This window comes from Tympanuchus pallidicinctus, unplaced genomic scaffold, assembly GCF_026119805.1.
Source record: "Tympanuchus pallidicinctus isolate F22 unplaced genomic scaffold, pur_lepc_1.0 scaffold25, whole genome shotgun sequence".
NCBI classification, from domain to species: domain Eukaryota; kingdom Metazoa; phylum Chordata; class Aves; order Galliformes; family Phasianidae; genus Tympanuchus; species Tympanuchus pallidicinctus.
In genome coordinates this window covers 6,265,897-6,289,426 of record NW_026294742.1, presented here as the reverse complement: position 1 = coordinate 6,289,426, position 23,530 = coordinate 6,265,897, and the positions used below count along the sequence as shown (strand labels likewise).

Below are 23,530 nucleotides of genomic sequence, written 5' to 3'. Positions count from 1 at the left end.
GTGCTAATCAAGATCAGTTCATTATCACGCCTTCTACACTCATTACCTCACTCTCTTCTTGAATTTTGTTCAAAAGTTTCCCTTTCTTTGCAAAGCCAAGAAACACAGCTCATCACACCTGTCTTTTAACACAATATGCTGCAACATTACTAAGAATGAGTGAACTACATCGATGCCACAGATGAGAAATTTGGCAAGATTGCTTCCCATAGGCGCACTGTTTTACCTGAACAGAAAAAGCAGTTCATGCAGCATGGCTTCCTGGCAGAAAATGGATTGTGCCTAACCCTCCTGCTTCAAATTTTACCTTTTTTTCTGTTCAATCTCCATAACATATCTAGATGGGAACTGTACATCAAAGGATAAGCTGGGATTTCTGTTCACTTACCAAACATTCATGGTGTGCTTTTCATGGTTTCATCTTCTCATCCTCTCTCCAAACAGACACAGACCCTGTGGGGAAGAAAAAGCACACTCTTAGAGAAGGTAGACAGCACGGAACACCAGCTTCTTGCCACTTGGATGATGGTTCCCAGCTCTCTCAGTCAGCTCCCAAGTGCATAGCAAACCAGAGGTCTCATTGCCATCAGCTGCACACAAACCCAACCCAACACTTCCAAAACATCTTTGGTGCTGATTCATGCCTCAAAAGGTTTGAAAACTAATGCGAATCCTTTGAGCAGAAGCCCAGATTCTAGCTGGTGCTGGGCAAGTGGAAGAAACAACTTCCCACTGACAACTCCCCAAATTTACAGAAAAATTATTTTTTTTCTTAAATTCAAGAAAATAACAGATGAGTGAGCCCAGAAGAAAAGACACGTGGTGATTTGCTGCAGGTCACTCGCTATGAATACTTGAGCCCTCCCTTGTGCTCAAGGGGAGCTCTCTTTTTCAGGAGGACACATACCTAAGAAAATACTCTAACACTGAAAATTTAGCATTACTTTTCTTGCAGGATGCACTTTACAAAATATCCTGTGCCAGAGGCATTAGCAACTGTAACTACAACCAGCCTACAGGGAGGAGCCCTGAACTTGCCATCAGGACTCAAAGGAGCTCTCTCAGGTAAAACCAGCTTTGTTATTCCAGCAACAGTGGACAGAATTAAACAAGTCCAAATGAAATCACACAGCAAAATCACCCAGTAAACTTAAAGGACTGCTAAAAGGATATTGGATGATCACACATGGCAATCAGAAATCTCTTGTGTCTGTAACCCAGCTAGGGAGCAGCCAGCTCCTGACACCAGGGAGCATCCTCTTTAAGGAGGGGGGGACCTGGAAGATGAAATAGGAGTAAACCCTTTCCAAACACAGCTGGGAATGCTGTGCTTTCATTCAACAGCTAGGTAAGCACAGCCTCCTTGCAGGGCCATGCACAGCCCTTGTCATCATCTGTTCATCGGGGTGCATGGCTGGCGGAGGGAGGCTTGCCACTGAGCCTGGGCAAGCTTGCCAGAAAGAAAACCAGGTGACTGAGCCACAGGTGAAGAAAAAGCAAAAAAGAGCCCACATCTTCAGCCCCAAACTCTACCTGTGCATTTTATCTGGCTTTGCTCTAAGTCCATGCTGCAAATTGTTTTTCCTGGTTTTTTTCCTTCCAAACCTGCTTCTTCCCCCTCAGGGTTTTGTGGGAAGCAAAATTTTGTACACAGCAGAAGGAACCAGTTCTAAAAGAGCAGAAGCCACACAAAGTTACAGAAGTGAGTAAAATGTTATCTCTTCTGTGCTCACTGGCTTACAGAGCAACCGGCTACTTTCAGGTCTTTGCACACCATCCCTTTCAAGAGTGCATTTCCAGCACATACAAGGACTTTGAGAGACATAAGCTAGTTAACATATACCATCCAACTGCCAACATTTTTACTATAGAAATGTGTTCAAATGCATCAGCTTACTCTGCTGCTAAGAAATTTTTCCAGCAGTATTGATCAGTGATACACTGATGGTAGTAAGCAAGCACGCATCTTGCCACGGCTAGCTTTCCAAATTGGTGTTGACTCCTTACTGCACTGCACACGAGATATCTGAAGTTTAATTAATGCAGTACGCATCAAAGTTACCTATGGTGAACACACCATAGTTTGAATTTTAAAGAAGAGCTCTTCTTACCAGAAGTGTGTTTTCCATTGTGAAAGCATTCAGGAATGAAACTGTATGTCTCAGACTAAGAGGGTTAACATCCAGATGCTGCAGACAGATGGCATTGTTAGTCTGACAGGGCTTGGCATCTCGTTTTCAAAGTTAAGGAGCTTTGGTTAGTTGGATAGCTGATAATCTGAGTCAAGCCAGTGCTCGAAGCTCGATGTGCTCTATAACAGCTGTAACCAACAGCACCTAACAGGCTTTCAGCACAACTTTTCTCTTGGTTGCTAAGATCAGCTGTGCTGAGGAACACTCAGGAAAATGCTGTTGCAACATTTAGCTTAGTTTAGGCAAAACTTAGGAAAATAAAAGAATCTGAAGAATGTCTCTCCTGTATCAAACTACTGCTTCATTACAGCATTCCTGCTGCACTTCTTCCACATCATCCCACGAGATGGATGAGATGTTTCTAAGGGAATATAGATATAATTACAGCACTCTTAGAACCACACAGAGGTCTCAGTTAAAAATGAAAATGTATTTCCTCCCCTTTCCATACTGCAGAAATCAAACAGTTCTGGGAGCAGAGAAGATGGGGATTCGTCAAGGGGACATCAAGGAGGAAAGCACCCGATGCCATCAGCTCCTTTAAAAGCATGTATGTGACCAAATCATAGAAAACACCTCAGTAAAGGCACACAGCAAAAAGCCAATTCATTTTGCTGTAAGACATAACCTTACACCAGTCAGTAGTAGCACTTATACTGCACTAGAAATAAATACTCACTAAAGATAAGCAGCTGAGGTCTCTACATCACTGTATACACATATGTACCAGAAATAATAAAAGTAGTAATATTCCACCAGGAGACCTAAAAAAGCCCATCAGGAGCAGCAAGCAGTGCTGGCTCAGAGCTCCTGTTGATGTTTTTGAGTTGTGAAGTGGAAATAGAGGCGCAATTGTTTTATTCATGTAATGAAATATAATAACAACAAGCAGAAAGCCATCCTCAGGAGATGCATGCATCAGGTGTCAGAAGCTGTTAAGCTTTAAAAGATCAAAAACACTGTTTGTTCTGGAAACTGCTCTCTAGCTGAGGTCGTTCACTTTCCATCCGCTAACCCTCACCCAGGCTGTATGTGTGTACATCACAGACACACACAGCCAGACTCCAAAAGACAGACATACAAGAAGTGCCTTGTTGTGACAGCTTAGGAAGCAGAGGTCCACAATAAAACGTGCATCCCACAGATGTGCTACAAACTGCTGATTATGTGATAAACTCTAATCCATAACGGCTACCTCATGACAAGCAATCCTTCCTAACACACTCAGAAATTTGCTTTCTATTAGGTAACCAATTATCTCACAGACTTCAGAAGCAAAATGCTGTTCTCACAAAACCGTACCACGTTTCTGTTTGCCCCACACACAGCACAACTCCGTCCTTAAGGGATTGGATTTCCTTTGGTTTAGGGTTTGTTGTTGAGATTAGCAATTCAAACCAAACTTCTGCATTTTAGAAAGGATATTCTGAGATACACAAGAAAAAGAATCCGCTCTATTTTCAGACTTGAATGCAAGGTTGGGGTCCTGGACACTGCTCAGACCCTTTTCAGTAGCAACAGGAATGCCATTATATCGTGACAGTAGTATCAGCTAGCAAGGCAAGAGAGCAAACCTGTGCTCCAACCTATACAATGCACTTTTAATGTTAAATGACATTGAAGTTTGTTTTACAGAGGGGATCCAACTTTCTGAGGAAAAGAAAAACACCACCATAAAGCATTTAAGAACTTTAAATCACATTTTTAACCAGGCAGAACTTCCAGCTCCATCCATTTTTAAGGCGACACATGCACAAAGCATCCGATACAGTTCAGTTCCATCTCCTAACTCCTCCTGGTCCCAGACAGCCCACTACACAGAACTGGGAGCCCAATGCCTACAGCACTGCAGCTACTTAAGGACGCCACACAGACCTGAGAGCTTCAGCTCTGGAGAGTAAACACTGTCCACTGAAGTCTTCTATGCAAACCTGCAGGGCAGGGCAGAGTTTTTTCAAACAATCACAGCTGTACCACAGTTAGTGACCAACGGAGATCTATGGAGATCAAAGCAGCCTCAATTGCTTCAATTCCAAACTACCCTTCCATCAGCAAGTGTTAAGAACAGAGAGATGTACCTCTACTGATCTGTGCAGGTAGCAGTTCATTACCTACACAGGTGTTCAGCATGTTTCTTTTTCAAGCAGTGGCCATTCATTTTAACAAAGCATATGCTAGGCTGATTTTATTGGTCATATAAAATTCACAGGTCATCCCAGATGCAGGATCAAGAACAGATGGTACTTTGGAGCAGAGTGACTACAGTACTGAAAACTGCATGCACATCACAGCACAGCCATAGTGTGGTACTGCAGCCCCTGCAGAGCTTTGTTTTGGACAATTCCTTTTTTGCTCATCCAGATTTTAAAAAGAACATTCAAGTTTTCTTAAAACTACTGCACTTTATTCAGCTTCAACAGTAAACACACTGCTCTCATGCCGTTTGTCACAGGTGGAACCAGCAATCCTCTGTGGCCTTTCAGTTTAGGAAGGAATGAAGTTAATTTCAGACACCTGCACTCCTGAACTAAGCTGCAAACTAAGGAACAGCAAACACGGGAACTTGATCTCTTCTTCCCTAAAAGCACTCCAGAGTGACTTAAATAGTCTAAAGCTTTTTTGCATGCCAGCTACACACCTTCATTTTGTCTTAGTTTTCTATGCAGTTATCTCAGTTATCTCTGTGCAGAGGAGCCCATCTAGAGGGCACGTATTTACTAAATATTAAATACATAATCAAAAATCTACCAACAGATGTCTTCCGTTTACTATGGAAAGCACACAAAATCTTTCTGAATATATACCTTTTGTTTCTTTAATGCCATCCAACACAGATCTGTACATCCACCCACATTCCATGGTGCACCCCAGTACTACTGCTGCCTATTAAACCATTGCTTACATGAGCCCCTGCAATGTTCCAGCACTGTCACAACGAAGTTCTCACTGCCTTGAGACGAGGTAAGAGCAGGGCAAGGCCCAGCTCCTCGACGTGCTCACAACATTCTATGGGAGGCCTGTGGAAGGTAACACAGGTGACACGCTGCAGAGATACACGTTAGGTAGCAATACTCCCCAGCATAGGTTCTATTTCTGGGATCTGCTTTTTATGCTAAGACATCAGTCGTCCAAGAGGAGAGCTACACACAGATAATCAAGCAGCACGCTTCAGCACAATTCTCAACGTCAAGCTATTGCTTATCAAAGCTGCCAGATTTCACAACCAAAGCAGTAACTTTACAAATATATATTCTTCCTATTACCAACAGCTTCTTTCATGACACAGAACATGAAAAATACCAGAGTTACACCTGATGAGCAAATCTTCATCCCTCCAACCACATAACAAAGCACATCACAGAAGTGAATTTAACTGCTTCTTTCAAAACCAGCTGGTCCCTAAATAAGGCTACTAAGGCAGTCCATCCTCAGAGCCCAGCTCACACACCCAGACAGAAGACACAGAACACAGCACTTCAATTTGTTTGCTAAAAGGAAAGCTGGGAGCTCCCAGGGAAGCTCAAGGATGACAGTCCAACGTGGTCTTAGACTGCAAATAAGGAAACAAGAACCATCCAGCTCTGTGAACTGAACTACAACCAACCACCTGAAGCTGTTCTGATGAGCTGGTACTTCACCAACTGCAGCCTTTCACAAGTACTTCTCTCAAGTGTCACACGCTTTCAATAGCAACAGCCTAATGAACTAAGATTAAAAAAACCCACAATATAAATGCAAATAGCAAATCACTTGGAACCTAAGCCACGGAGAACCAGTTTCACTGTTGAAGAACCACAAGTATCACAACCAAGAGGAAACTCTGCTCTTCATTTAAATCCCAATGATATCAAAAAGTTGCCCTATTCACTCATGCTTAAGCAGGTAATGAATTTAGCTGACACTTATTATTTCTGATAGCAATGAGAAAGATGCTGCAACTAAAATCAGAGTCAGGTTAGGCTGACATTCAAGACTGACAATACCTTGAATTTTCATGCACAATCTTCCAGCCCAGTGGCACAATTACATGCCTATCTTGCACACCTGGAGCAAATCAAGGCCAGCTTTTAAGACACAGACCCACACAGCATCAGCATTAAAGACTAAGTGCTCAGAAACCTGAAGTCAAAATAACTTTGCACTTACAAATCCATGTCCCGTATCATACATACTCTCACTCAAGCACATAAGGAATTCAATTCTTTATTTGATATCCATAAACCCATAAACGTTGCTATTCTATATTTCTATGCAGGAAGGCAGTTCTCCCCTAAAACATTATGCTTTTTAATAAACAACAAACTTTAATTCTATTGCGTGAAAGGGCTACAAATATACATTTGTTAATCAAGCAGACTACACAAATATTTTTGCTTTACAACTGGCACCTGGGTTACCGGTACACTTAGCTGGCTCATTTTTCATAGCACTTTGCCCAAACAGATTATCACTCTTTCAAATATTATGGGCAATTGCAATTATGAGGGAAAAAAAAAGTGTGCTGAGACAAGTATTGCAATCTTTTTGTTATTTTTGTTGCCCAGTCAACACTCACAGAGCCCACCTTTATTCACATGCAGGTTGCATTTTGCTCTACACCAGTCATCTAACGGCATCAATTAACTTTCAGGTCTGGTACAAGCATTAGCAAAGCATTCCTCGTGCTGCAGGCTGCCATCCTCCGGTAGGTGGAGCTGCCAGGGATCTCGGGGAACTTTAACGTAGGACAATTGTTCAGTGAAGTCCGTTAACTATGAGAACAGTGTGCATTTAATAAGGAGATAAATGCTGACCCTTTCCTGAAAGGAACTGTACAGAGACAAACCAATAAGAAGACTTGAAACTAAGCAATCGGAAATTCGGAACATTTTATATGAATGAAGCACATGCTTAACACAAACTATTTCTTCAAAACACGGTACATACGCTGATGGAAAAGTCCTATAGAAAAAAACCAACTATGTCAGCACGTCAAAGCGCCCGGTACAAGATGGTGGATGCACACAAACTGCAAAGTGAAAACGAGTATTTAAAGACAGACCATATCCAAGGGCTGAGACTTCAACAATTTCTCCGCCGAATGTTTGGGAACCGATAAATCCAGCGGGGGGAGCAAAAAAGTCAGTCAGAACCTTTACTGACAACAAAATACGGACTTTAAGTACACAGAGATTTAAAAGCAGAGCAACACTTAAAACCGAGAAAAGCCATAAACCGTACGGAATGGATCCTAGGAAAAAAAATTAGACATGTAAAGATCAATGAACACAATGATTTATTTAAAAAATAAAAAAAACGTAAAAACGACTTTTTTTTTTTTCCTCCTTTACAGAAACGTTAACTTCAGTCATGGGATCCGAGTAGGCTTTGTAGAAAAAAACGTAGTAGCCAGGTATCGAGTCCTTACAACAAAGGAATTCCCCACAGCCCTCCCCGGTTGTTACTCCAGATCGGCAAGACGCTTCCCACCCCGTACCCCCCAAAAAAAGCAAATTAAAACAAGACATTTTTCGTTGCTAGTATAAAAACGACCGAGGTCCAAGTAATAATAAAAAAATAGAGTCCATCAATGACTGTAACACAAAGTATGTGTGTGTGTGGGGCCCGGTCCGTCTTCAGAGAGAAAGAAGCGGCACGGGCGGCAGAGGCGGCCCCCAGGGGGCATTTAGGAGCTGCTCCCCCAGCGGGGAGGCATTTAAAAGGAGCCGCCCTCCGGCGGGCGAGGAAGAAACCGTCGAGAAGCCGCCCCGGCCCAACGGGTTCGGGCGTTCCGGCTCAGAACGAGCCGCCCCCGTACCCTCCCCCGCCGTAGCCTCCTCTGTACGGTCCACTGTTACTGCGGCCCCCCCAGCCGCCGCCCCCTCCGCCCCCTCCTCCGCCGCTCTTCATGGGGCCGTACGAGGACTGGTGCTGGCTGTAGCTGCCGAACCCGCCGTACCCGTTGCCGTAGTCGCCGCCTCCCCCGCTGCCGCCGTACGAGCCGCCGCCGTAGCCGCCGTAGCCGCCGCCGCCCCCTCCGCCGTAGCCGCCGTAGCCGCCGTAGCCGCCGCCTCCCTTGGACAGCCCGTTGTGGTCCCGGTTACCGGAGCCGCCGCCGCCCCGACCCCGTCCTCCTCCCCGGCCGCCCCGCGAGGGCCGCGCGGAGCCGCCGCCGCCCGCCTGGATGTCCTCCTTGGGCACGGCCTTTTTCACCTCCACGCGGTGGCCCTGGATCGGGTGGAACTTCACCACGGCCGCTTTGTCGGCCGCGTCGTGGTTCTGGAAGTAGACGAAGCCGAAGCCGCGCTTCTTGCCGCTCTGCTTGTCGGCGATGATCTCGGCCTTCTCCACCGGGCCGAACTGGCTGAAGTGCTGCACCAGATCCCCTTCGCCCACGTCCCCTTTCAGGCCGCCCACGAACAGCTTCTTCACCTTCGCGTGGGCGCCGGGTTTGGCCGAGTCCTCGCGGGACACGGCGCGCTTCAGCTCCACTGAGTTCCCGTCCACGGCGTGAGGAGAGGCGGCCATGGCGGCGTCCGCCTCCTCCACCGCCGAGTACGTGACGAAACCGAAGCAGCGGGAGCGCTTGGTCTGCGGGTTGAGCACCACCACGCAGTCGGTCAGCGTGCCATAGGCCGCGAAGTGCTCCCGCAGCCCGGCCTCCGTGGTCTGCACGTTGAGGCCGCCGATGAACAGCTTGCAGAGCTGCGAGTTCTCCATGCCGGTGCCGCGCCCGGGCCTGGCGCCGAGACTCCTCCTCCCGTCGGGGGGCAGCGCCGAAGCCTCGTTCCCCCCCTTTTCCGTTCTGCCGCTTCTTTCCCTCCTCTCTCGCTGCGAGCGGCGCGGCTTCACGGCCCCCGGTGGCTCCCGAGGCCCAGCCCGAGGCCTTGGCTTCGCCTCGCCTGCCCGGCACGAGGCGCGGGGCGTCCCGGCCGCCGCGGAGAGGGGAGCGGGGGTGGGGGAAAACACGGACGCGCACAAAATGGCGGCCGCTGCTGCTCGGGAGCTCGGCCGGCTACTGGTGCCCACACAAAGGGGGCGCCGGGAGCCCCGCCCCCCGCGCACGCCCCCCGCGCCCGCGCGGCCAATAGGAACGCGCGGTTGGAACCGCCCGCGACTGATCTGCGGGGGCGGAGACTCGGGCGCGATCGACGGGCGCGGCGACCAATCAGAAAGAGAGACCTCCGCCGCGCGGCGGCGAAGGGACTGGTGCTCGGCGGTGACGGACGCGGCCGGCAGCCAACGGAGCGGCTCGGTGACGGCCTCCGGTGCCGAGCATCCTCTTCGCGCGCCGAGAGCGGGGAGGAGGAGGGGCCGGCCCGCGCTGCGCTGCTGCGCCAACCCCGCGGACGGGAGCCAATGGGCTCCTCTCGCCCGGCGCGCGCTTTCTCCCCGGCGGCCCCGCCCCCCGCGGGCGGGAGCAGCGGGCGGAGGGGTCGGCTCGCGCGGGAGCGTTTGAAACGCCGTGACCGTTGGGAGGCTGCGGGGCGCCCCTGCCTCAGCGCTCCGACGGGCTGCAGGCTGAGCGGGCACTGAGGGAGCAGCTTGTGGCGTCCGGCTCCCATCCGCGCGCCTCGAGTCGCTCCCTGGCTGTCTCCCCTCGTTTGTGCCCGTTCTTAACAGCGTGCTCGCAGCCGCTCCATCTCTAAAGCAGCTTCTTCCTTTCTCCTCTTGTTTCCGTCCTCACTCCCTCTCTCCAGCCCTATCAGTGCCTCCTCGCTCCTACATCTTCACTTAGAAAGGTGTTAGGAGCTGCTCAGTGGCATGCAAACCCTGTGTACCACTGTTACTCCAATCCCTGTTTTCTATTCCTCAGCTTTTTCAGCCCTATGTCCTGAGGAGCAGATCTATCTATCCTCATCTCTGATGCGAATTGCGTAAGCTTTTTCCAAGATCATTCTCTAGGGCGTTGTTCTCTGTGCAATTCCCTCCACTAAACACCACAGCAACTTAAGAATATTTCTGACCACTGCAGTGTGTCAAACGCTAAGGATCGGAACCTCAATATAAACAGTTCAACTTGCAAAAGCCTCCTCTTGAAGTTCCTCATACAATGCCTGCTTTATATCCCAGTTCTTGGCTTCCCAAAGCCGGTGGTGCCGTTTCATCCCCCGCACCATCCAAGCACATGGGTACCATCCTCTCTTATCACTTATTGTAAAAACCATGTAGCCCTTCCCAAGCTAAACCCTAAGTAGAAAATCACCCATGAGAAAAAACTTTATAGACCGTTAATAATTAGCAGTGAAAGGGAAGAAAAATTACAGAGAGCTAATTATGGCCACAGTGGATAACGAGGAAAACAAGCCTTTGTTATGGCTCACTTTGCTCCCCGAAAACAAGACAGACAAGCAGGCCAAGGAAGAGATCACAGAGGGAAGTCACTGCTTCTTTCAGGAGGAGGAGATGAGAGCCTTAAAATGTGAACAAATCAGCAGGCAAAATCAACAGCTGGCTCAATTCAGGCATAACCCAGACACTTTCTCTTTTGCACTTCTGTCTGATCGATTGATGACATGAAAACAAAATAGGAAAACCCTTTAAACATAAACAGATCCATCTCTTACAGATAGAAGTGCCTCCTCTGGTTCTGCAGACAGACCTAACTTCATTTGTCCTGCTGTGCTCCTGCGCGCTGCCCACTGCCACCCACCAGGAATGTGATTCCACACATCTCATGTATTTGCCCCAAATCCTTTTGGAGTTCAGTCCCTGCACTCAGAGGGCTGCACATCCATATGCCTACCCTCTTACCACCGGGCTCTGGCAATGCACGGATTCCTAAGCAGCCAACCACTAACTTCTCCTGGCCATCACACTGCTCTTCGTACCTCCCAGTTCTCCCAAGTCACCTTGGTTACTCCAACCAGACCTCTCCAATTCCCATAGGACTCCTGCTTTCCTCCATCAGTGCACCACGTCCCTTGCTATACACGTTCGTATGAACTCTGTGCCTTTAAGTTGTTTAGTTTGATATTTTAGTTATTAGAATATTAGAAAGAAGAAAAAAATTCACTGTTATCAGGCATTCGTTATTCCAGTAGTAGGCACACTATGGGGATCCACAAGAGGGCATCACTGGTTAAGAGATCACACAACGGGAATTAGCAGAGCACCTTTCAGGCGCAGAGCTTCCCACCTTACAGCGTGTGCTCGGTAAGAGCTGATAAAAACGCACCACTCGTGAAACCGTTATAGAATCTTTCATCACTAAAGAAATGTATTTCTGCGATTCCGGTCGATGGGTCCAAATTTCTAAGACTGAAAAGGAATACTGAAGTTTTGGAAAAGAGCTTCATGGATAATACAACAATATTAAGTCTTTCAAGCTATAATGTCGCTTTAATATATTAAATAGTAAAACTCATCCCCTTTAATTTCTTTCAATCCCTTTAGTATCATTTTTATCAGTGTTGTTGGCTTCCATAACCAAAAGGTGTTGTTCATTCCTTATTAAAAAGAATTTAAGCACATCCATGGGATATCTTATGAACTTCATTACACCTGTTTTTATGAGTGTAATGCAGACCTCTAGACAGAGGTCTAGTTTCACCTTCCAGCAGACAGAACGCGTTTTGGAACCCACAGGATTCCTTCATACAGACGGGTGGAGCAGGGAGTTCTGCACTGACATTATGCTCTTTGAAGACCATATCAACATCATCTTGATGTATCCCGGCTATATACAGACCTCATTCTAAATTCTTCTAAATGTGCACAGGCAGAAGTGGTCTGGAATTGTAATTTCCCAGATCACCCGGAGATCTACACACACTCAGCAAGGGCCTTCAGACTACTCAAGTCACAGGGATCTCCGTAAGACTGTAAGACTCTTAGAAGCTTCTCTCCCACTAACTCAGCACTCCAGGCACGCTGCAACTGTGCAGTTCACAGGAAGAAATCTTAGATAAAACACGCACCAGCAACAGAAACTTCCCCATCCTGGCCTTTTGATTAAGCTGTAACTGTGAAGAGCTTCATGAAAGAGATACAACCTTCCTTGAGAAAACTACTGCTTGTCCTTTTTTTTTTTTTTTAACAAGATATTTGTCTTTCATCCTGTTCTGCTTTTTGTACCTTAATCTGCAGAAATATTAAGACTGTGATCTTTTTTCTGAGACTGTCATGAATTACCACTGGTTGCAATGGGGCTTCCATGGAAAAAGACCGATTAAAATGCACTGAGAGGAAACTAAAGAGTCTTTTGCCTATCTAAGGTGTGAACAGGGGACAATCCTTGGGATAGAACTTTCTGCTCCATGCAAATTCAGATGAGGAATAAAACACTTTACCCCTCTGCTTTAATTACTTAATGCAAAACAAGAAAAAAGGTAACTACAGAATAACCCACAAGAATGGTTTATTCAGCAAGTACTATCAAAAGCTCACCTTCCTGAACAAAATCTTCCCTGAGCACTTTATAAGGGAACTGTGCTGAAAGAAAGAAACTCATCTCTGTGAAGGGTAAGGGGTAAAGTCATCAGATCATGGTAATCGGATCCTCTTCTTTGGATTTATATTACTATTTTTCTTTAACTACTGCCCTCCCCTTTCCTGTCTGAAGCTCAGTTTCTCTCCCCTTTCATCTTTCCACTCTTCTGCCAGATTTGATGATTTCTTTTCTTCTCTTTCCTATAAGTTTATGTAAGAGCTGGTCATAACTTGGAGTGATGGGATGAAAATACATCAGGGAGAGACGGTCTGAAAAGAAAGAAAAAAGCATAAAGGATGAAAGAGTCTCTAGCAATGCTGAGACAGATGTGAAAGGGCAGATTATTCACTAGATCTTGGACAATGATAGACCAGAATCATAAGTTTTGCATAAGGAAGACCAAGCCTGGGGCCAACCGCAATTTTGGTCATGTTCAGATCTTCTAAACCTGCAACCCTTTCTTTATGTGCTTCGTGGTTAAATTAAAATCTCCTAGATTTCTTTTTTCCCTCATCTATTCCTAGGCCACATCTATTTCTTGCTCCATAGAACCTTCACTGGCTACTTTCTTTGTCTTACTTTTGCATGACTGACGTTTAGCTTTGTTTGAACACAGCAGGGGCAGCTATGCTGTGAAGCTCAATATGTACCTGCCTGAAATCAGCTGTAAGATATCCATCCATGTCATTAAAGACATTTTAAAATGAGGAGGTGTACAAGAAGTAAGGCTTTGTAGACCCCCCAAAAATGGAGGAAAATAGGAACAGGCTGTGATGAAAAAAGTTTCTTTTGATTACTTATGTATTTCTTAATTAATAATTAGGACTGTAAAAACATTCATGGCATGAGAACGGCAGGGTTTGGTGCTCACAGTGTTGTTATAAAAAGATTGTTGACTGGGAACAAGCAAATATGTGTGCCAGTCCAATAATTCGGCCTTTGGCAGAGATCACTCTTGGAAAACATCAGCTGAGGAGTTCTGAAAAGCTACAAAGAATTGAATCAGCGTTTGGAAACGGGAAGCTATTATAAAACGTAAATCAATGCAATCACATTCCTATTTCAATTACCCATATGTCTTATCTCTTTCAGTAAGAAAAGAGAACAGTGTCTTGGCTGACCCAAACAATAAAGATGCTAACCTTTCAGCCAGAGAGTGCATCAGCCTCCATCTCAGCTGTACGCCAACTGAAGGTCCAGAAATGAGATGAAAGTTCATGGCATGATACAATTTTTAAAATGAACGTGCTATACGTAACTCATTTAAAGACGAAGTAGATTTTAAAGTGGTGACTTTTCATTCTAGGAATGACCTAATTGAGAGGTAATGACCAGAACAAGCAATCAAGGATATTGCTCAGCGATTCTTTAGAACTATGCAATAAAAGGGAGTGAAACCTAAATGCCATATAGACTTGTGAGTGAATTTTTGTGACAATTTTTCTCCAATTAGGAAAAACAACAAATTAAGGATCAGTGTCTCAACTGATAGATACACATCAATCCTTCTTTATCTGCAGGGGCTTTGGAGAAAAGTTCACAGTGCACTCTTGGTTGATTATCAGACATTGCTTTTCTGGTCAAATCATAACCTATTTGCTGAGGAGATGCTATTCAGGGCTTGATATCTCCATAAAGTAGGAAACCATGAAAGGACTGGGTTTTTCCTCCATCACAGCACACTGTCTTACCCTTTGCAACAAGAACTGGCACATCTGCCACTAACACAAGGGAGGAAGAGTTCCCATTATGTTTATTTCTCTGCACCCCTTTGAAGTACTACAAAGACTAATGCTTATTAGCAAGAAATATTCCACGTCTTTCAGAGTTATTACAGGTCATTGAAGCAGCTCTTAGCCAAACTCATACTGAAGAACTCCTCAGCAACAGGCTGTTACTGACACTATGGCTGTTATTACAAACTCAAAGGTGGAAATACTTATTATGCATTCTAATCTTCCACTCTCCTTGTGGTCTGTATGCCATAGCAAGCACAGTGCCTTCACTCCAACCAAGATGAGACTACACTGCATACACATGAGCCCCTGCTGAGCTATGGGCTGGCAGGTTCAGATGACAGTGCCCTGTGCTCTGTGCCCGTAAGGGTTAAATGCTACCTGGTTTAAAAGTACCACAGCAACATTTACCCAAGATCATGCCTCTAGCTACAGTATAACCAGCAGCTTGGCAAAGATGTTCTAATTGGAATTATTACTCCAATAATACTATGTATTGGAATAATTCTGATAGGTGGTTATCAGTGTAATGACTCACATTCAGTACAATGAGACTCACTGCACCATTATTTTAGAGGTTTTTCTGTTCATTTGTTTGTTTTGCAAACTGTTATTGAAAACCCCAGTAAAACTCCTAAAATCACACTGAAAATCCTCCCAGATTCTTGAAGCACTGAAAACCCACAGAGGCAGAGAAACCAAATTTACACCTGACTGTCTTTACCAACCCAGTCAGTCTTAACCACAGTGCATTTCCAGTACTTTGTTATCAAGTCACACACTCACTCAATTTACACTCACTACCTGCAATCCCGCCTTCCTGTAAGCTACCGATGTCGACTGATAGACTATTTTCCCGTCATTTTTATTGAGCAATTTAGAAATATCATGATCATTTATATAAAGCAAATACAATTCTGCTATCCATTAACCTTGTTTGCAAATAGACACTGCAGCATTTGGATGAAAACAATCCCCTTGGGCCCTGCGTACCCAGCCGTGGATTCTGCTCAGTGTGTGCGCCTCTGACGTCAAGCATCAGCAACCAAGAGCAGCTACACCCACGAGCCTCTGATGTCCAATCTACTGTATCTAATTCACAACAGGTTACAACAAATTCAGCCCATGGAAGGTAGCTGACAGACACGACTGTGTAATAAATGGGATCACATGTTAAACACTTCAGCCTTTCCACAGATGTAGGACTGCATACAGTATTAGAAACAGATGCCTGTGTAGATAAGCAATCTGACCTTTGATTAAAATTTGTAAATAGAATCAGGACATCTTTTAATTTTACTGGCTTATTTCATTTCTAAACAACGCATTTTTATGGCTTGTTCTGGTACACGTCCAGCACATTTCATTTTTAGGTCTTGATTCATTTCCTGGGTTAAACCACAACCAGGGGCAGAAATTGTAAAGCGCTTTGGAAAAGCTGTATTTTGCAATGTTTTTGACATAATCAAAATCAGCAAGAGCTAGAAATGTTCCAGAAAAGTATACTCACATTGCACACTCACAGCAGTCTGCCTAAAATTTCAGAATCGAGAAACCACTCTTGGAATAAAAAGCAATGGGCTGAAGTGAAGGGAATTTCAGGGGGAGGTTTTAAGTGAATCTTCCTAACAGTATCTGAGGTACTGGAAGGGATAACCTAGGATCACCACAGATGTTCACAAGACAGGTTAGGCAAACACATCACAAACAGAAACAAAGTACAAGGAACACAAGACTGATCAAGGCTGAGCTGAGAGGCCCCCTCCAGCTCTCTTTTCTTACAATGACAGCAGCATGACAACTAACAATATTTTCTGATAGAGTTCCCATCTGAACTCTTAGTACAGCAGCAGTCTTGCTTATCCCCAAATCCTGCTGCTTTCAGAACACTCTCCAAAAAGCAGAAGCAGTATGACAGACTCCAGCATCCTCAAATGTTTGGTCTGCAAGGTTCCAGTTCTCTAACTTAAGGGAGAATCCTCAACTTGTTTTCATGAATCTGTCCCCACACAAATAAATGCTGGCTCCTGATCATTTCTACTGGCTGTTGTTCCTAATTCTGGAAAGCCACTGGACAGTTCAGTATGAGAGACCAGGACTGGGTAATCATGGACTTCCACTAGAAAAATAGCAGTAGTAAGAAGTGTAGTAACAATAAATCCCCTTTTCAGTATAACGTGCTGTGCTTTACTTCTCATGAAGATTGTTAGAACTCCGGTGTAAAATTTAAAATAGCACTTTACAGTGGAAAACATGATGAGTTTAATTGCAGTAGAGCAAATGATGCACTTAATAGGACATTGATATCTCCTCTCAGTTAAAAAAGCAAGAAACCATCTGCAAATGTTTACGTATGAAATCCAGCATAGGGAAAACATTTGCAGTGCAGAACAAATAATTGAAAACGAAATTGCAAGATAAGGTGTTTGGGCGGAGGGAAGCAACGCAGTGAGGAAAAGCCACCCCCATGACTGCTGGTCCTTTCTCCTCCCTGCTCACTGCTGTTTGCCTCTTCTTGGATTCCAGAGCTTTATTCCTCGGCAGCCTTTCTGCAGGCTGGTGGATTTGATCACGGTCGGAAATTGTGAAACTGTGGTTTGTTTCAACAAGAGAAGAGAGTTTAAATACAGCTTCAGCAGCAGATGGCTCTGCTTTGGAATCTTTTATGCACAAAGGAGATGTGTTTGCTGGCTTTGTAATCAGCTCAAAAAGGGAAAAGAAATTTTGTTAACGACAGAGTGGATACAACTCGAATTTTTCATCAGGTAAGAAGTCAGAGAATCTATAAACTAGTGAAAAGCTACTAGGATATGTCTCCTAAAGGACAACTGTAGTCTGTACATCCTATATTTAAAATTAAATGGAAAGTTTCATTCAGATTGCAATACTTTGGAATTTAAAGGACAGATGACGTTTGCAACCAAGACATTAACCGGTCACTTTGAGGGGATGGAACTATGCATTTTAGGTAAGAAAATACTTAGAAAGCCTTTTAAAAACTTCTGCTAGTTTAGACTATGCTGTAATTTTTTCATTTCATACGTTTCAGTAATGTTTCTGCACCTAGAGGAATGAAAGAATCAGGCTATGTGGATTATCATTTCTCACAGTGAACTCTCACTGTCTACAGGAGAGAATCTTTTCTGAAATGCATGGATTAGGGGCTGAAGTAATCAGCAGAGATGAGTTCTCTCCTTAAACACTGCAATCCTGTTCTGACATCAGCTGTAATTGCAGTTCAAGGATTCTTATTCTGCTAATATTTATCAGTTTTAAAAAATACCAGTCTGTATTACACAGTTCAACATGCTGCAGTGAGTTCAGGTGTAACTCATTTTTCTAACACTACGAGTACTCCAGATGTTTAAACAAGACAGGTATAAGCGTTTCATTGTCAAGGAAATGTTTGAATTGCCTTTCAGAATGACATGCGTTAAAGTGAGCACTTTTTAACTCACAATATGCAGCAAACAGTGAAAAGAAATTGATCTTTCTTTTTTTTGAGTAAAGAATGACAACGTGGATGATGAGCCTGCTTAAAGCTAATGTACTGAGTGCGCTGCCCAGAAGGCCAGCATGGGGATTTGTCCTCAACGGCAGGCGTTGCCAAGGGGAGCCCCATGGCCACAATGAATTACTGGCAGAGGACACACAACCCTCACTCCCAAACTATCTTTTGCAGTCATGGATAAACAAGTGAGAGGAGCAAAAGATACATAAAATATTACAAGTATGGCTCAGCCTCATGACCTCCTCGTCCCTGCAGCTTCTCCTGCTGACATAAATAGCAGGAAAGAACAGAGCTTGTCTTTCAGGGTATCTCTTTCAAAGCCAGAGCCCCTGCTAACACCTCATCTTTTCTTAAACAGCAGCTTTCAGGCTAGCCAGGTGAACACTGCAGGCAGTGCAAAGAGGAACATCGCCACTGGGACAAAGCAGCCAGGCACTGGACTCTTACACATCTGGAAGTGACAGCAAAGCTCATCAGGGCAACAGGCTCCTTGTCCTTCCAGCACATGCATTCTGCTTATGAGAAATCCAGCTAGGCAATTTGTGCAATTCTAGGGAGAAGCAGTTTGCAGTGCATTCCAGGAAATACGTTCCTGCTGACACCAAGGCACATCACTGATTTGTGCTAGCTTCAGAATTCCTTCACTTTTGCCTGAACTCAGAGGACTTTTTCCAAGTCAGTGCACACCAATTAGGGTACGCAGCTCTGCTCCTGCTCTACTGGGCTCCAGACACCTGTGAGAGACTACAAAGTCCAACCAACGGCCCTTAAAGCCTTGTTGACTGAGTTCTTATGCCATTCCCCCACTATAGCTGAAGCAGGGCCAACTGGCCCCATTCAAGAAGACTCTAACGTTAGAGCCTTACTACATATTAAGGCATAGTTGGAACATCAAACCACATATGGGCACATAGATCTACAGCCACTTCTCATTCTTGCATGACTAAGTAAAATACACTATTAAGGTATATTTTAATCAGAAGGACAGTGATAACAGATTCTACAAAGGCTTGTTTGTTTTTTTGAACAAACAATTTCAAATTCTTAATTTGAAGAACACAAAGCAGAAGTACGAGAACAAAGCAGTTCTGGATATAACTTTATGTGCAATATTCTTTGGGTAGCTGTAGGAAATGAAACAGCTATAAAATCATATTTTCCAGTTTACTCTTGGACTTGCACAAGGCACCAAATAGTTTTTATTCCCTAGTGATTAAATAGCAGCAATCATTTCTGTAAAAAGGCTGATGAAACTTATACATATAAAAATTGCTTTTAGTAATAATAAAATGTCCACCCATCCCTTCCTCTTTTTGCATTTTCTCTAACATTCCAGTGCTTCTCCATCCCATTCTCTCCACAGGGCTCACAAAAGCTATGGCATTTATTACTAGGGACGACAACTGACCTTCTTCCAGCAAGTTTTCCAATAATTCCTACTTCAACAAGGAATTATGGTGAGTTAATGGCTGAGTTTTGAAAGTTGTATGCATAGCATATATCAACCCATCTTTAAATTTCAAAACTAACTCCTACATCCTCCTTTTTCACTTCTCTAGGTTGGAAACAAAGTCCTTTTCTGGCTAGAAAGCTGGTGAGCCTTTGATTTCAGATTAACTTTTTAACTCAGTGATAAATTCAGACCCACCGAGATTTTCTGCTGAAGCCAATTCTTCCCATTACTATTAGTTTCATAGCAGCAGAATTGTATCCATTCTTTGCCTGACAACCGTTAGAACTGAAAAAAGAGTCCACTCTGTATCTCTGGAGTACGTTATATTTAATCACAGAAAATGTTGGGGGTATCATTTGACAGCCTTGTACAAGGGTGAACAGAGTGCAGGGAAATGAAAAACAATCTCTGGATGGGAAACAATCAGGTGTGTAACTAAGATGTGATCTTTGCATAGTTAATGCTTTTCTCAAATTAGGTTGAGGAAAAAAGACATGCTATCTCTAACATGCAAGCAAATCAAGGTACTCCCTTAAAGATGTCATTCACAGAGGTGTTGAATAGCACTTAAGCTCAAGGTGCATCATTCTGGATTAAACCAGAGGGATTTGGTGAATTAGTTCACACTGCTTTGTAGTTTTAGAGAAAATATGATGTCTAAACTAGCAATGCAATGGCAGGTTCCAATTCTTCATTCTTCTGATAATAAAAAAGCAACAGACTGCTCTCACTGGAATTCCTCAAACCTTGCTATATCTTTGGCTGAGATCTTAAAATGTTTAATTTTGAAAAGCAACATTTATCTGTTAGAAGAAGAGGATTTGTATGAAAACGTTCACGCAGCGTTAAACAGAGCTGTCACTGCTATTTCTCAAACATCACAGTCACAGCTAACAGTCGGTACAGAGCCTTAGAAAAGGAGGCTCAGCCTCCACCCACCTTTCTGTACAAAGCCGCTAATATGACGCCATTTGCTTTTCTTTTCAGAACTCGTCAGTGCAGTAATTACATCAGATTTGCTTTAAACTTCAAGGACACCAAATACAAAGATTTCATCTTTGTTTTTAAAGATTTAATTGCCGCCTTGTGAAGCTCCAAGAAAAACATCTTCTAAGTACCAAGGAGATGGACGTATTCACAGATGCAAAACCTTCCTAGCTAGGTGTTACCCACAGTCTGGGAAATGCTTCACAATGGATGAAGCCGTTCGGCATCCTTCAGAGATTTTACCTAATCAAACTATGCCAAACAGCAGTTATTCTCACTTTTTGAACTTTGATACATGTCAACCTTCCTTCCCTGCAGTATTCTTGCTTATTACAGCCTACATATTAGTTACAATGGTGGGGCTTTTTGGAAACCTTTGCCTGATTGTTATAATAAAGAGACAGAAAGAAGCTCAAAATGTTACAAACATTCTGATTGCCAACCTCTCCTTATCGGATGTGTTGATCTGTATCATGTGTATTCCTGTCACAGCTGCATACACTTTGATGGATTACTGGATATTTGGGGAAGCTATGTGTAAAATAAGCTCTTTCATACAAAGTATATCTGTCACAGTCTCCATTTTCTCACTTGTACTGATTGCTATCGAGCGATACCAGTTAATTGTAAATCCTCGTGGCTGGAAGCCTAACACCTCACATGCTTACTGGGGAATTATTTTCATTTGGGTTTTTTCACTCATGATATCCATCCCTTTTTTAATATTTCACCAACTAACTGATGAACCCTTCAAGCACCTGTCCTTCCACAGCGACTTCTACAAGAACAAAGTGGCGTGCATCGAGGCCTGGCCTTCCATTACAGAACGGCTGATTTTCACCACCAGTCTGCTGCTTCTCCAGTACTGCTTCCCCCTGGGGTTTATCCTCATCTGCTATCTCAAGATATTTGTATGCCTCCGGCGGAGACACAGTAAAATAGATAGGATGAGAGAGAATGAGAGCAGGTTGAGTGAAAACAAAAGGATTAATCTGATGCTGATATCAATTGTTGTGACCTTTGCAGCTTGCTGGTTGCCTCTCAATATATTCAATGTTGTTTTTGACTGGAACCACGAGGCGCTGATGAGCTGTAATCATAACCTAGCATTTACACTGTGCCACCTCGTGGCCATGATCTCAACATGTATCAATCCCATCTTTTATGGATTTCTCAACAAGAATTTTCAGAAGGATTTGATAGGGCTTGTTTATCACTGCAGGTGTTCAGCATCACAAGAGGAGTATGAAAACATCGCCCTTTCAAATCTGCAAACTGATGTGTCCAAGGGATCTCTGAAATTAAACAACCACCCTCCTGACAATGCCCAAAATAACCCAGAAGCATCTTCTAAAATTTTGTATCTTGCTGCAGATGACCTTCTGTAGCTCTTCATCCTGGTACCTCCTCATCTAACTGAAGTTAGAGGTGGTCCTTGCTATTTCATTCAGCACAAACAGAATCGTGTAAGGTGTACTTCCCAAAGGTGTACTGCTAACAAGCACTTTATGATGGTGTTGATGCCAATAAACCATTTCCAAGAGACTTAAAGAACAATGAATATCAACAGTGTTAACATCTTATCTTTTAATCCACAATTTCCAGGTCACCGTGAAAGTATTTCCATCGATGCAGCTGTCCTTCCTACACAGCTGGCTTTGCCCAAGTAAGCCATCAATACTGAGGTCTCCTCAACTTCAGTCTTTTTATAAACTGATTTTTGTCTTTTTAATTTTCCAGCCCTGCACCATCCCCATCTCCAGTACATCGTTACTTTGCACAACAACTTATAAGTAGTTTTTACTGAGAGGAAGGCCCCTCAAGTTACCCTAAGCCTTCAGTAGTGCCTTCCTTTCAGCTCCAGCACAGTTTGCTTTGCTTTTGCACCGGTTCAAACTGTAACTACAAACTGTAACTTAACATGAGAAAATGTTAGTTGGAATTTCTTTTTTTTTTTTTCCCTTTACTTTAAATGAGCACTAAACCAAGCCCCATTTGCTGTGCTGCAGATTTGCATCAGACCTCTGCTGATCAAGACAAAATACGTATTTAGTGTTTCTCCTAAAAGCATTTGCATTCTCCTCAAAACCACCAGTACAGATCATTGCTTTCTCTGTTACCATCATCTCTGGTCTCTAAAACTGACCTAGAATCTCCATTATGAAATAGACATGCTATGAATTCAAAGTAAATTGTTTCTGCTAATTATCCAGATTATGGGTTTCTCTTTTAATAGAAAAAATAGCTTTCTGCTTTAATTTCCAAAATATCATTGCCATATCTCTGCAATAGCCAGAGGTCCCGCCTGAGGCATTTGCAGTTGTTTCTGTTTGACTATGGTTGAAAAGAGCTTATAGAATCCTTAGAGTTGGAAGGGTTGGAAGCTTCTTCTGTTGTGCAATGTATGGAAGCCTGAAGATGTAGTACTGAATGCAGCTTCTCTCAAATTAAAACATAATAAAAGTCATTTTCTGGAGTGGTCATAAAAATTAATGAAACCTATTCCTCAACCATGCGATATTGCCAACATAAAAATCAGCTAAAATTCAGCTGTTTAAATGATACACTTTAGTCCAACAACCCACTGTCCTAGAAATCAACTTGCTTTCTCTTGTTCAAGCTATAAGAAAAACACTTGGTTGACAACTGCTTCGTGCTTCCCCCTGAGCAAGATCTCATTGAAACCTACCAGGGCCTGATCCCACTGAAGTCATAAGAGCAGTGATAGTTGCAAGAGTAAGAAACTATTGACATGGAAATCAAGTACATGAGTGACAGGTATGAATTAAGTTTGGCATAATATAGCACTTTTCTTCTAATTAGATCAAATATAATGCACGTGAAGTAGAGCACATAAACAGCTACAGCTCAAACATCTGCTTTCTGCATTACAGAAGGAAAATCGGGAGAGAGCTAAATGCCTAGTAGGGGCTAATAATCAGCTCTCAAGAGTATCTTACTATTAATGGTTCCCATTAATTACAACCTTCAGTCAGCTCAATCACTGGGCTCCTTTCACTGCTGATCCACACCATCTGCTTGCCCAGCACAACCGGCGCTGAACCAAGCAGAAAGCGATAACCCAGCCAGCAACACTGAGACACATCGCGCAGAAACAGAGGCGCTGGTGTGTATTTGCAGTTGGTCAAAGTGAGGATTTAGAATCTGTTCTCTGCTGGGTAAGACTCCAAGGCAATGAAATGATGAATTAACTCCATTTCACCTGCTGAACTGAGAGCA

At 43.8% G+C, this 23,530-nt stretch overlaps 3 protein-coding genes across 3 annotated transcripts in view; 1 reads left to right on the top strand and 2 right to left on the bottom strand.

Moving 5' to 3' along the window:
- Window positions 1-23,530, bottom strand: part of KLHL3 (kelch like family member 3) — a 112,802-nt gene that overhangs the window by 44,229 nt on the left and 45,043 nt on the right. Inside the window, exon 3 of the mRNA XM_052689409.1 lies at window positions 389-453. Within this exon, the coding sequence (XP_052545369.1) occupies window positions 389-399 (11 nt within the window). The 5' untranslated portion in view covers window positions 400-453. The remainder of the gene's footprint in view (window positions 1-388; window positions 454-23,530) is intronic.
- Window positions 7,451-9,283, bottom strand: HNRNPA0 (heterogeneous nuclear ribonucleoprotein A0). The gene has a single exon (XM_052689415.1). It carries the CDS (start codon window positions 8,889-8,891, stop codon window positions 7,968-7,970), a length of 924 nt encoding a protein of 307 aa, XP_052545375.1. The 5' UTR covers window positions 8,892-9,283; the 3' UTR covers window positions 7,451-7,967.
- LOC128083838 (neuropeptide Y receptor type 6-like) lies at window positions 20,125-22,454 on the top strand. The gene has a single exon (XM_052689416.1). The coding sequence runs from the start codon at window positions 20,497-20,499 to the stop codon at window positions 21,676-21,678; it is 1,182 nt and encodes a 393-aa protein (XP_052545376.1). The 5' UTR covers window positions 20,125-20,496; the 3' UTR covers window positions 21,679-22,454.

Bases quoted from the DNA above. Each gene is read 5' to 3' on its own strand.
- HNRNPA0 (XM_052689415.1), bottom strand. From the start codon at position 8,891: ATGGAGAACTCGCAGCTCTGCAAGCTGTTCATCGGCGGCCTCAACGTG.
- LOC128083838 (XM_052689416.1), top strand. From the start codon at position 20,497: ATGGATGAAGCCGTTCGGCATCCTTCAGAGATTTTACCTAATCAAACT.